Source organism: Amblyomma maculatum, chromosome 6 (assembly GCF_055883805.1).
Source record: "Amblyomma maculatum isolate TAMU_Amacu chromosome 6, ASM5588380v1, whole genome shotgun sequence".
Taxonomy (NCBI): Eukaryota; Metazoa; Arthropoda; class Arachnida; order Ixodida; family Ixodidae; genus Amblyomma; species Amblyomma maculatum.
In genome coordinates this window covers 122228654-122243437 of record NC_139349.1, presented here as the reverse complement: position 1 = coordinate 122243437, position 14784 = coordinate 122228654, and the positions used below count along the sequence as shown (strand labels likewise).

The 14784-nt window shown below is 45.8% G+C and overlaps 1 protein-coding gene across 1 annotated transcript in view; it reads right to left on the bottom strand.

Moving 5' to 3' along the window:
• LOC146186690 (uncharacterized) overlaps positions 1 to 14784 on the bottom strand; it is a 106149-nt gene that overhangs the window by 18036 nt on the left and 73329 nt on the right. The window contains exons 3-5 of the mRNA XM_084608085.1: positions 3627 to 3803; positions 2048 to 2359; positions 1519 to 1691 (exon numbers count right to left, since the gene is read on the bottom strand). Coding sequence (XP_084464211.1) covers positions 1519 to 1691; positions 2048 to 2359; positions 3627 to 3803 — 662 coding nt within the window. The remainder of the gene's footprint in view (positions 1 to 1518; positions 1692 to 2047; positions 2360 to 3626; positions 3804 to 14784) is intronic.

Sequence of the window (14784 nt, the reverse complement as noted above, 5' to 3'; positions counted from 1 at the left end):
GCAGTCACCTGTTTCTGAATGACTGCTCAGTGTACGCTTTTAAATGAAAGTCCTTAAGAAAACCGGTCACACATTTAAAAATTTTAAGTAATAAATTTAATTTCAAACAAACTAAACATGTTAATATATTGTCCATAATGTTACCTCGTCTTAATAGATGGTTTTGGGAGGCTCCGATATGAGCTGCCTGCCATAAAAATTTTATACAGGCGTCGCTTCATTATTTAAACTTAGAAGTTTGTTGACTATCAATAGTGGTTGGAAAGCGAAATTGAGGTACGTACAAGTTCTTGTCCCTGAATTATCTTAACTCTATTCTTTTAGTAACAGCTGAACAAAGCTTATGGGCGGTAGTTTTTTCGAAATTAGTTGTCACATCTGAATACGCTCATCACATTCGTTTCCATGTGTAGCTGCCAGTTCTTTTTGTCTGTACCGTATGATACTCAAATATGTTCACTTGATGGGGCTGAGAGACTGAGTTATTGATGGTTTGATGTGTGCCCGGATGGCCACTAAGGACAAGACCAACCGCGAGTAGCAAGAAGTTTCAGCTGAAAGACTTTTGGACTCAACAAAAATACTGACTTTTTTTTGTGTAAGAAGTCGTGACCAAAGGGCCAATCTTTTTTTACCCTAAAAAATTTTGATCAAATGAACTTCTGCCAATGACACTAACAAACTAAAAAAATTATTGATCCTTAACAAAGTAGAACTTGACAAGTGAAGCAATGCAGTATCATCATTTTAGACTGGGACAAGATGATATCAAAGGATATATGTATCAGGTCTTCGTTACTGAAAGTTTTTCAAAGCACGGGGATTGAATATGCGGGCAGGAGGGATAGCTTTCTCAGCTGAAGGAAATATTGGACTGTTTTGCTAAACTACAAGGTAAAATATTTTGTTTAATTGAATAAGACACCCGAATATAAGTGTACTTTCAGCAAATTATTTGTTCATGTCGAAATTCACGCGATCATCATCACATAGCAAGGTAAAAAAAAGTATAGAGGTGACTCAAATACGTCTTATGGTTAAGGAGTTCAACTTTTAATATTGCCAGTAGCACAGATTCTTTTGATGAGAATTGCTTTTTCGTTTGTAGCAATTAGAACAATAACAAAAGAGTACCTGGATAGATCTAAATGGCTTGAAACATTAGACTGCTGCTTTATTACCATGGCAGCGGAAATGATGTAGCTGTCTTTATTCAGCACCTCGCTCTTTCGATGTGTCCCTTCCTTTTCGTTTGCTTTCCAATCAGTTACAGGACAACCTTTGTTGATATTTGGCTGGTTAATCCCTTTTTAGTATACCCTAAGATGAAGTAACAGTTTAGTGAAACGAAGAAAATTACCTGATATAAACTGAAGAAAAAAATATTATCAGGCATGCACTGATCCCATTGCAGGACCGGCCGAGAAAGACAACGCAGGTTTCAAAACATCACCGAGAGTAAATGAGAAGGAATGAAGAGTGCCTTTGTGCAAAATATTTTAATTACACCAAAATAACACAGCAAAATGAATGCATGGATTTATAGAAACTTGCGATAATGCACACCAACAGAATGAAAACAGTATGTTCGTTATTATGGCTTACTTTGAATATGTCCACTGACTTCGAGGCACGCCAAGAGACGACTGCCTCAGTAGAATCAAGAGCATATGCCCACACGTCGTAACCATCTGTAAATGGCGAACTGAAAATTAACTGCTGTAAACGCCTTGATCTAAAAACAAGTATTACACTTTTGTCTTGAATATATTTTTTCCGGTTTATATATGGCTGGAGGTGCACAATAATTAAAGTGGGGTTTAAAAAGCATACATTACTTTGTCTTTTATACTCAATGCTTCTATTGTGGATAAGGTCTACTCTCTACCACTTTATTCGTTCAGAAAAAAGGAGATAAAGTCTCTCGTCACAAAACGTTGTTTTGAACACTTTACCAGCCGACATAAATCATACTCCTCTGTATTATGATGGCATAAAAAGAATGGGTTTTGGGGAAAGTAGTAATTTCGTGGTGTGCGGGTCTTACCAACAGGGACGTCTTCCTCGATCTCCAATGCTGGCCCTCTCACTGCTTGCCCCGAGGCGTCGGTACTCATGCAGTTGACGGATATCCGGTATATCATGCCTCCAGGCAGGGGCAACGTGGCGTTCACTGCGTTCACCTCGGCAGACACCGGAATATCGAGCTCTCCGCGTGGCCCATAGTGCTCTCTGGCTGCTTTCCAGCTGACGTGGAAGCCCACTGGGTTCCCATTCCAGGCCGGTGGACCAACGATGTAGATCACTACCTTGCGTTGCTCGGACGACAGGACTGATAGAAAGCGGGGCTCCTGCGACTCTGCAGGGGGGGAATTTCCAGGCTGTATTCCTCCCACTTTCGACTACGATTCGTGTCAGGGTTTATTGATAAATATTTCCCCTCTACTTCAGTCTCTCTCTCGCTCTGCTTTCACTCAGCTTGCCGAGCGGTATTATTATCCCTTCAATTATTTTGTCAGTTATACCACATAGATGAAAGTTACTGTTCAAGACGAGCTTTAAATAAAAATGTAGGTTTAAAGATGACATCGACCTTTGTAGGCATATTGCGGCCAGTTTGCCCATATTTTAATTTCCTATTTACTCTTCAATTTGCGGTGCATACAGTCGTGTGTATAAGCCCTACTCGCCGGCAGTATACTGCCACCAACTATGTTGCCCTCAAAACATCGCACTGACAGCAAACATTCGGCCGTCCTGGTGGGTGGTGCTGGGTTGGTTCACAGGAAGGGAAAGGCGCAGTATCTGTCACACTTGCTCTGTGGGCACCTCAACCGCTCCGGTAGGGAAGGGAGGAAGGTGAGAGGGAAAGTGGAAAGAGAGAATGAGGAGTCGGAGTGGAGGGCTGCGGAGTAATTTCGATCACCTAGGGATCTTTAACGTGCGCTCACATAGTGCGGTGATATAAAAAACAGTCTTCTTATGAGTAGCGTTATCAATTAACATCAAAGAAGCATTTCACACTTTCCTAAGGCTTTCAGATGCTATTTAAGTGAGAAAAAATTCTCCACAATACACCCAATTCGCAGTGCACCATCTGGTTGCAATCTGCATCGAAAAAATATCACCACGCGTTTAGCCGGCGTTTCGGCGTGGTTATCGGCTCTTACCTACAAAATTACTCAAAGCGGTCCTACGTGTAACCTAGGATAGCATGAAATATCCTCTGAAAATGGCTTGCTACTTCGAACGGGACACTGCGTTTAATATCTGTAGTAATGAGAGACCCCCTCACACTCTCATTTGGTTTGCCGACTCTAGGTGGAGACTTGAAGCCTCTTTTTTTAGTGGCAGCTAAAATAGCTGGTGACTGAACTGAGTTGCCGGAGTCTATAAGACGGCTATCCTTTCGAAGCTATTCCCTTTCTAATCGTATTGCGGCCCTCGTATTGCGTATTCCTATGTAGTAGGAAAGTAGCTCGCAGTGAAGTTTACACCTAGGCCGCCTGCAGTGCAGTGAGCACGAGTGGTGATTCAAAATTTGTCTTCAAGAAATACAAGCGCTTCAGTGCCATCTAAATTAAACAAAATTGCAGAAAAAAACAGCCTTCGAAGCATGCACTTACCCGTCGTATTCAGAAGAATGAAAAGGAGAACCAAGCACTCTACGCGCATCTCGTTCTCAAAGGACACGTCCGCACGCTTTGTCAGCTGCAGTGAATCCAGAGAACTGGTGACGCTTCTCTGGCGAGCCGGTGATGTCAAAACAAGAGTAAACGTCCAGAGGCACGTAGCTTCTAGCTCTTAGAGATAGTCCGCGAGTTAGACGGGAAGATGACACTAGTATGTTTTCGCAGACAGCCGTGTCGCCAAGACAGACGGAGATGCGTCTGGTGTATCCAATTTCGCCCCACCCGTTTTAAGCGATAGGGTAAGGAGCTCGATCTGCTGGAAACCCGGCATCCTCGTTCTTTGTCGGGCTATGTTAGTCACTAAAAATGACAGAAACTTGAAATATACCTCACGAATTGGGGGAAGGTTTTTTAATTATTACAAATTTGTGAAGAGGCTCCTTCAATAGTAGTATTTCAGAAAAAGTTACTTCCTTTTTAAAAGACGACTTGCATTGGAAACTGACCAGGAACCTTCGTTCCAGGCGGGCGCAAAGAGCCGTTGGTTGCAGCTTGATAGAAGCGCACAGACTGCGCAATTGTGCTGCGTATGACTTACTAACGGGCATTTCAAGAGTTCTGGTTTTAGAGTAATGTTAATAAAATAAATTAAACAATAAATCAGATAAATAATCTTGAAATAAAAAGGCTGCGTTATTGGCCTTTAGTGGACGAAAAAAATTGTGTTTTCGTAACCGAGCGTGTATTGGCATGGCTTGGAATAAAGTGTAACCCGGGGAGTGTTCGGGGGTTTTAACCGATAAATGTGGTGGGCGAATGGTTATCGGTAATGTCATCGCTAATTTGTAATGTAATCGATGGCAATAACTGCTGTCGGGTAATGACGATTTCTCGAATTCGCTGTTAAATCGGGGCGTCAGAGCTTTCCTAATTTGTTGTAAAAAATGTATACCGATGGGTAGGGACGTGGCCGATTAGGTCTACCGCCATCTTACGTAATCACTATGTGCTGTGCAACTGTTTGGAGGAGGCGGAAACTGAAATTTTACCTGCAGGAACATCTGCCGGTCCCAGAAAGAACAGGAAATTGAGCCAATTGTCGTATTTGGTACAAGAAAGGCAAACAAACCCTCGAACGAAATTATCACAGAAAAGGCAAAATCGCGCGCCACCGCTAAGGGAATGTAACAAGTTTACATAAAAGCGAGTACCTGCAATGGTTGTGAAGCAATATGGGTCAAAGAAATTTACAAACCGTTGGCTGTAATTCTTGTACTTGCAGCAATAAGCTGCCTATGAATTATGCTCCCTCCATGCCGCCATGAAAACCATGCAGGCTTTCGAGCCAGCTCCAAAATGTTAATAGGAGTCATGGTTTGCGCTTTGTAATACTCCTGCCGAATATTGTTACACATGTCGGAAGCCACCGTCATCAGAACGGAGGCAATGTGTTTATTATACTGCCTGAATGTCAAACATTCACTTTTACTTTTTCTCAAATTTTTCTTTCTTTCCAACCACTGTCATTAGGTGATAACGTTTCTTACTTGCGACGTCAGGAACTTCTCGTTGGCATTTTCCGCAAAAGATCACTTTACTGTTTGCGGGAAGGGCACTCATCCTGTTACTATGCTGCCATGTTGTAGACTGTTCAGTAGGTGTAAAACGCCATACAGAATGTTTTGTTCATGTTCAAAAAGAGCGTGGCCGACAACGTCGAAGACTTGTTTGAACTTCACTCTTCTCTACTGGACGTTCAGTAGCAGTGCGAAATATTTCTTCTTTTTCGTGATCTGGGTGAATTAAAGCGAAAAATAAAACTGCTATAAGACAAAAAGTACAATAAATTCCCAATCAAAAACGCCTCAAATGGGTTGAGATTGTTTTGTGAGAAAAAGTGTGTCTGTATGCCGCGTAATCATTTTGTGTACGCTTGGTTACTATCAGATAAAGTTATGTTAGGCGAGGTTTACCATCCCTGAGCTACCTTTCTATACACAGGACTCAAGAGCATCCGGTTCCGTCATCTCAAAAGGGAAAAACTGCAGTAACAGCCATTGTGGCTCGAGCAAAAAGAACACAAACAAAGCAAAGGCGGCAACAGATACGCTAGTCATGTCAAGTATAACCGGAACGCAAACGCGTGCTGTGTCGTTGGTCCTGCAGCGTGTGTATGTTAATGTTCCAGCAGGAAAGTTTGGACACGTTAACGAAGAAGCCTAAGTAAGAGTATTGGCTATTAGTGCCAATACTAATAGCCCGCGTTTCATTGAGGCTAGACAGAAGAGGCTTATGTGTGCAGTGAGATATCAGTGTACACCCTTACAATTTTTTGCGTTATCCGCGAGCGTCCGCCGTTCGCTTGATCAGCACGATATGACGGAACGAGCAGGCAAACTCGTCGATAATTGCCGCATGCGCACGAAGACCAGGCGGCTACGGTGACCGTCTTCCCCTAAGCTTTTCCAGGAGTTAATTGCGCGCAGCCCCGACCTTTTTTTTTCGCTAACCGCAATACCTTGCATTGCAGCTGCTAACACAGTGAAGGGGTAAGAGAGATTGCTTATAGTAGCAGTGTAAGCACTCTTCAAACAAATCTCACTATTTGCGTTTAACGCTTATCAAAATCATGGGCCATAGCCGTATGCACAAACAACTGCACACAGTACAAGAGCAAAAGAAAAATTCATCGCAAAGTTCGTTAAAGAAACACTGAGTAGGCTAGTTGCAGCTGGGCGGCACGTGACTTCTCCTGAATATCGGGGGCGTGTGCCAGCGTTATTACGATCAAAGGAAAAGCTAAGGGGCTGCGCGCATCTCCTAAAACAGCACAGCAAGCAACAGCCACCGTGGCCTTGCCTCGGTTAACATGCGGAAACTCTTGGCGAGCTTGCCGGTTTGTTCCGTCATAGGGCACTGATCCCACGAACTGTCGACGCTCGCTTGATACCGTTGAAAATTGGGTGGGTGTACGTTAAGCATCCCCAGGTGGCCGAAATTACTCTGTACAATTTTACTGTGACATCTATTTCTTTCCTTCTGCGTTCAATCCCAGCCTTCTCCTTTCTTTTAGAAAGCAGTTGATTTATTCCCCGGGATATATGACAGATACTGCGCCTTTCCTTTGCTAAAAAAAAAACAAAAATGTAGCAGGAAATGGAGACCGTCTTCTCTGAACGACTTCTACCGGCTTATGTGCATTGTCAAGTGCTAATGAGCAGCCTTCAGAGTGGCCCCTTATTGACGTATGATTCGCGGTCGATCTCGAAACAGCATCAGAATTTCGCAGTTTGTAGTGGCTGTGACGACGCGTTTTGATATGCGGCCGCTACCAATATGAGCTGAGCATTGTAATTCACAACTGCCTGTTTATAGCAAGAGGACAACACTCGCCTAGAATGAAATTTGGTGGCACATTCTGTGTTCAAATAAGGCTATCCCTGAAGGAATCGAGGGCTGCATAAGCGCGTTCGCCCATTATCTGCAGGCTGTATAATGTGATTATCTTCTTTTAGCATGACTTCCGCAATATATCCACACCCAAGTGCGCGACTTGCTTATCTTGTATAAAACTTCGCCTTTGTGCCCTTAGCTTCAATCCGCTGAGAACTGTTCCCGATTATTTACCGCAGTATTTTCCAAATATTGCCTCATTGGTCAAGGCAGAGTTGTGCAAATATGCGGATGCAGATTCTGGTAAACTAACGCGTTATAAATCAAATGACTTTCGCAGGTGGAATGTCTTCTCTGTGTCACCTTCTACAGGTGAGAAGGAAGCGAATCGGCAGGGGCAAAGATCTAGCCATGGGAGTTTCCTAAGGGAAGTACGGTGTCAGCAGGTGTGCACTCGCGTAGATCCTGTCTCTGTCTCTTCATCTGCGTGCGTGTGCGCGTGCGTGCGTGTGCGCGCGTCTGCATGTGTGTGTGTGTGCGCGCACGTCCTTGTTAGTCACTCTAATGCTAAAACTCATTTTTTCCATCTTCTTAACGTCATTGAATTAATGAGAGCTAAATGACCTTAAACCTTGAAAATGAACAAAAATGTAAAGAAATTGTGCACGGAAAAAATATCGCTACAAAATGTATGAAGCCGTTTAAAAATATGCATTAGTAGAGAAAATACTATATACTTCGTAGGTGCAGCAAGTATGAGCTCTAGCCTAAGTTAAAATTGCGGCAGTTTGTACCATCCATTAAAGGGCGAGCATCCGCAGTTGTTGTCCTTGGAGAAATCATTATTACATCTTAACCACCTATAGAAGCCACATCATGAGCATGCTCCACCATTTAATCCGATATTCGTAGCATCTTTTGCAGAATGCATTGGTTCTACTTTCCAGAATAATTACTCTAAATTTGAAGGAGATAACCAAGACAAGGCTCAAACAAGGAATACGGCTTGCCCCTAGTGCAGGCAACCTGACATTCGAAACAATTCGTTAAAAACAAATGTCTGACATTCGCCACTACCATAAACGTAAAAAGTGAACTTTATCAAACTGAACGCAGCTTTGATTTGGCACAACCAATGGGAAAGCACAGCGCTTCGCATATATGTATGCTATGTGTTTCCTCGTGTACGTTTTGTTTTTCTTGACCTAAATGTGTCTACCACAGCAAGCTATAGACTGCAAAGCTCATGAAGCACCGTTGGCGTGGGAACAAATGTGTGCGTTCAGCGCGGTACTAACCTCGGTTTGGACAGAAAGGGGCTAAATACGAGAAAACAGGAAGGAAACGAACGAGGCGCAGAAAGCCGCATTTTTATTGCGTAGGAAGGGCCGTAAAGCACCGCCAACCTGACGCGCTTAAATGTCTTGGTGAGGCACCCGCGGCTTTTTTTACGATGGTGTACCGCGACGGGCCAGCAGGATATAGTGGTTGTGTCCCTATGCCGCCTGTGATTTCGTTTGCCATACATTGTTTTTTCTTGCCGTGTGCTGTCATGTTTTCTTGACTATACGCTCGTAAGCGCTGAACGGAAACGACATATAGAAGTTAAGAAAACACGCAGTTAACACTGTGATTCGTTCTGCTTACCCAGTTCTGCATTCACAGGGGGCAGATATAATAATCAGATGCCCCCTGTAGCAAAAGAAGAAGGCGTCTCTAGGCATTTATTGAATGTAAAACAGGGTAAGAAGAGGATCTAAACTTAGTTCAGTGATCACTCTTCATTTAGTTCCTCGATATTGCCGCGAAACCTTCAAACAGTAGTTTTTTTAACAGCCGCCGGCATACAGGCTTATCACTCTGATTCTGGACCGCGTATCAGTTCCGTAATCTTTGTTTGTTAATGCTCGATGTCGCAAGTCACACCTTTATCAGTTTTGTTGTAGCGAAAGATGCACCGCGATCTGTCTCGAAGGTTCCGGCCACTCGGGTGTCTTTCCACAATGTTCCAGCCCGTGCTGGTAGCTGTTTGCGACGTTATCTAGATTGTTCTGTGCAGCCTTTAAATTGAGCGTTGCCGAGTGTGACGGGCATTCTTTGTTCGACGATCGACGAGCACGTTTGTTTCTATCGCCGCCGCCGAGTTGCTTAGTTCTTTTGCGGGCGCAAGTCAGCCCAAATAAAGAGTTTCTTTAGTGCAATTATCGACCCCTTCATTTGTGTCGTCGACCTCGTCACCACTACGTGACATCTGGTGGAGGTGCTGCCTTTGGTCCTTCAAGCGAAGACCCAAGCCGTATTCCTGTCGCCCTGGAAGACCAGCCTACAGGTCACCGAGCCAGCCGCCGACTTCAAGGCCTACAACCCGAACACGGTCCCATTCGATCTGACCCCATTCGATCTCGGAAGGAATTGACGCTGACAATGGCCCAGCCTACTACAGCAACGGTTGTTTTCGTCCAACCCCGTGAGCCTCCCTGCTTCCATGGACGATCGGATGAAGATGCGGGTGACTGGATGGACCTTTTCGACCGTGTGGCAGAATTCAACGGTTGGAACGACGCTGCGAAACTCAGGCAGGTCTACTTTGTTCTTCAAGGACATGCCCGAGTTTGGTTTGAAAATCACGAGACTTCTTTCAAGGATTGGGAGATATTCAAAGCACAGTTCTTGATGGCCTTTACAAGTTCTGTCAGAAAAGAAAGAGCTCAGGCCCTCCTCCAATCAAGAATTCAACTACCAAACGAGCCCGTCCTGGCCTACGTAGAGGAGATGAAACGCCTGTTTCGCCGCGCCGACCCTAACATGACCGAAGATGACAGAGTGAAATTCTTAATGCGAGGCGTTAAAGAGTCGCTTTTTGCGGGGCTTGTCCGGAACCCGCCGAAAACTGTGGAAGAATTTGAGAGTGAAGCATCGACCATCGAGAAGACGTTGGATACCCGGATGCGCCACTACGAGCGACCACTTCAACCAAACTACTCATGCCACTACCCCAGCACATCTGCAAGCGGAGAGAACCTTCGGGACCTAATCCGGGAGATCGTGCGAGAGGAGCTCCGCCGAATGTTGCCATCATCGCAACAACCCCAGGTGGCGACGCTCGCGGACGTCGTCCGTGAAGAAGTTCAGCAGGCGCTGGGCGTTACTGAAGCGACGGCTGTGACTGTTCCAGCACAAAAGCAACAGCGATGAACTACGCTGGTGCATTACGTCGCCCTCCGCCCCGACGTGATGACTTTCCCAGCCCTCGCCGCTACCGCCCTGTTCCTGAAAACCGCCCCTTGGCCCCCGCCCGCCAAGCCTACCAACGACCCTCAAACCCCAGGAAGTGCGACGCCTGGGGGACAGCGAACAACCGGCCATTATGCTTGCACTGCGGTGAGGCCGGCCACATTCTGCGGCACTGCCCGTACCGTCACTTCGCTTACGAAGAACTCCGGTTCCTAGGTCACATCGTTAGCAAGGACGGTATTCGCCCGGACCCGGAGAAAACAGCTCCAATCGCACAATTCCCACCGCCTGCCGACAAGAAAGCTGTGCGCCGATTCCTTGGGCTGTGCGCTTATTATCGACGATTTGTCAGAAACTTTTCGCGGATCGCCGAACCGTTGACGCAGCTTACAAAGGCTGACGTACCTTTTAAATGGGAAGCGCCGCAATGAGAAGCCTTCGACGAACTCAAGCGCCGCCTGCAATGCCCTCCCGTACTTGGCCACTTTGATGAAAACGCCGAGACCGAAATTCACACCGACGCGAGCAGTGTGGGCCTAGGAGCCGTTCTCGTCCAGAAGAGTGCCGGACAGGAGAAAGTAATCGCCTACGCTAGCAGGTCACTCACAAAAGCCGAAGTAAATTACTCGACGACCGAGAAGGAGTGCCTTGCAATCATCTGGGCCACTTCTAAGTTTCGTCCATACCTATACGGCCGACCATTCAAGGTGGTAAGCGACCATCACGCGCTCTGCTGGCTGGCTAATTTGAAAGATCCTTCCGGCCGCCTTGCCAGATGGAGCCTACGACTTCAAGAATTTGACATGACTGTAGTCTATAAGTCGGGCCGAAAGCATTCCGACGCAGACTGCTTATCCCGCGCTCCCGTCGATGCTCCCCCGAAGAACGATGACGACGACGCCTTTTTGGGACCGGTAAGCGCCAGCAGTTTCGCAGAACAACAGCGATCAGACCCTGAGCTGAAAGCGCTAGCCGATTACTTGGAAGGAAAGACCGCTTCCCCTCCTGGTGTGTTCAGGGGACATTTATCATCCTTCACGTTAAGCAATGGCCTCCTCGTGAAGAAGAACTTCGCACCCAACAAGACCGCGCAGCTTCTCGTAGTGCCTAAAACCCTCCGGCAAGAAATTCTGCAGGCGTTGCACGATGAGCCCACAGCAGGCCACCTCAGATTTGCGCGCACGTTGCGTCGAATCCAAGAGAAGTATTACTGGCCGCGACTGCCTGCCGAAGTTGCCCACTACGTGAAGACGTGTCGTGAGTGCCAACGACGCAAGACGCCACCGATCAGACCAGCAGGACTGCTAAACCCGATTCCGCCCCCAATCCTGCCCTTTCAGCAACTTGGGATGGATCTCCTCGGCCCCTTTCCATCTTCGTCTATGGGTAACAAGTGGATAATCGTGGCCACTGACTACCTTACCCGTTATGCCGAAGCAAGAGCACTACCAAATGGTACCGCGGCAGAAGTCGCCAAATTTTTTGTCGAACAAATTCTCTTGCGACACGGCGCCCCAGAAGTGCTCATCACGGACAGGGGAACGGCGTTTACGGGAGAGTTGACGCAAGCCATCCTGGAATACAGTCACACAAGCCATCGACGAACAACTGCGTATCATCCCCAGACCAATGGCCTCACGGAGCGCCTGAACAAAACGATCGCGGACATGATCGCTATGTACGTCGACGCTGAACACAAGACCTGGGACACCATCTTGCCGTACGTGATCTTCGCGTATAACACGGCAGTCCAGGAGACGACCAGAGCGACGCCGTTTAAGCTTGTGTATGGCAGGGAGCCCACGACGACGCTCGACGCAATGCTGCCGCACGTAACCAGCGAAGACAACCTTGACGTCGCCGCCTACCTGCAGCGTGCAGAGGAAGCCCGACGACTCGCACGGCTGCGTATTAAAGACCAACAGCGCACCGACAGTCGACGATACAATTTACGACGACGCCATGCAGAGTACAATCCAGGAGACCAAGTGTGGGTTTGGACACCAATTCGCCGTCGCGGATTAAGTGAAAAGTTGTTGCGTCGATACTTTGGGCCATACAAAATCCTTCGCCGCGTCGGACCACTCGACTATGAAGTCATTCCCGACGGAACGTCAGCATCACAACGGCGACGCGCACGCCCAGAAATTGTACATGTTGTACGACTGAAGCCATATTACGCGCGTTAAAGAATCTGTGGTGTTTAAACTTTGCAGTGTTTATGTTTAAGTTTCTTTGTTTTGGAACATCGAGGCGATGTTTTTTTAAGGGGGGAGTAATGCCGCGAAACCTTCAAACAGTAGTTGTTTTTTTAACAGCCGCCGGCATACAGGCTTATCACTCTGATTCTGGACCGCGTATCAGTTCCGTAATCTTTGTTTGTTAATGCTCGATGTCGCAAGTCACACCTTTATCAGTTTTGTTGTAGCGAAAGATGCACCGAGATCTGTCTCGAAGGTTCCGGCCACTCGGGTGTCTTTCCACATTGTTCCAGCCCGTGCTGGTAGCTGTTTGCGACGTTATCTAGATTGTTCTGTGCAGCCTTTAAATTGAGCGTTGCCGAGTGTGACGGGCATTATTTGTTCGACGATCGACGAGCACGTTTGTTTCTATCGCCGCCGCCGAGTTGCTTAGCTCTTTTGCGGGCGCAAGTCAGCCCAAATTAAGAGTTTCTTTAGTGCAATTATCGGCCCCTTCATTTGTGTCGTCGACCTCGTCACCACTACGTGACAATATACATGTAATTAAAACCCTACAGGACAGGAAAAAAAGGTTTTTCAGTCAGCTGAAAGAAATTCATGCTTTTAGTATGTTACTGTATGGAGCTTTGAGGTTGATATATCAAATCACCATACATATTACTTATATAGGGAGGGGTAATGGGAAGCACTCACATAATTTTATTTCTTGCACCTGGAAGCGGCCTAAAAACATTAGGAACTTCATGAGTAAAACACGCTGAACGCGGTTTCTGCAGTTCGGAATAAGCATAAGAAAACGCCGACAACAAACAAACTGTACCAACTTTTTCCTTACACTACAAACTACCTAGAATATAGAATTGAAATTGGAAGCGTTAGCGTGAAATGAAAAAAGGCTGTGAAGTAAAATGACCGAAACTCGCCACATATTCCTAGTCCGTAACAGCTTTCAACAAGCTGAGGCCATGGTTGTGGTAAACAAGCGAGTCAGGAGCTACCTCCTCTGAGTTATTAGCGCTTCAATACCAAACTGGCATTCCTTATTCGTGCTTTCTACCTTAATTGTGTGTTGGTGTTGTATAGATGAAAACAGCGCTTAGAATAAAAGACGCATTTTTAATTTAAGCTCTCGTTAGGAGTTTAATACAGGGTTCCGATGCGGATATAAGATAACAAATGCCTGATGTATGGCAAAATACAAAGCACCCGTTTGTCAGTTTGCGAATCAAGAGGGAGCATAAATGAAAATTAGGGCAACGTAAGGAGGGAACTCCTGTGGAACATATTAAAAGAAGAAGGTATCGGTTATGAGATGATAGAGTTCCTACAGGAAATATACCGGGATAACAAAGTAGAAATTACGTGGGAAGGGATAAGAAGTACGGAGGATGTCAAAGTATGCAAAGGATTAAGACAAGGCTGTCCTCTATCACCGGTGCTGTTCATGCTTTATATGACAAACCTGGAACGAAGGATACAAGACAGTAACCTAGGTTTTAACCTGTCATATAGATTAGGTGGAGAGGCGGTAGAGCAGCGCCTCCCCGGTTTGATGTATGCAGACGATATTGTGCTGCTAGGTGAGAGTCTGGAAGAATTGCAAACTCTAGTTAAGTATTGCGGAGACGAAGGGGACGCTCTAGGCTTCAGTTTCAGCGCCGTTAAGTCGGGGCTCGTGATTTTCAACGACTCAACTGATCAGGGTCTTAAAATACAAGGCCATGAAATACCTAGAGTAGCTGAATATAAATATCTGGGGGTATGGGTAAACGAAGGATTGGCATACATCGGAAACCTTGAGCAATCACTTAAGGCCAAAGGGAGAAGGAATGCCGGGATAATGAAGCATAAGGCATTGTGGGGATACAATAGGTATGAGGTTTTGAGGGGTATTTGGAAAGGAATTATGGTGCCCGGACTTACTTTCGGAAATGCGGTTTTGTGCCTAAAATCAGAGGTACAGTCGACATTAGAAACAAATCAGAGATCCATTGGACGATTAGCACTAGGTGCCCACGGCAAAACTACAAATGAGGCGGTACAGGGAGATATGGGCTGGGCATCTTCCGAAGTACGGGAAGCTCAGAAAAAAATATTATATGAGGAAGGCCTGAGGAAATTGGACAGTAACAGATGGGCAGCTAAAGTATTTAAATACCTGTACCTAAAAAGCGTTGACTCACAATGGAGGAAAAGAACTAGGAAACTAATTAGTAAGTATGCTAGTAACAAGGACGGAGAAATAAAGAGCATTAAGCAACAGGTGAAAAACACAGAAGGTAAAAATTGGATAAATTCGATGGAAAAGAAACAGAGTGTGGATT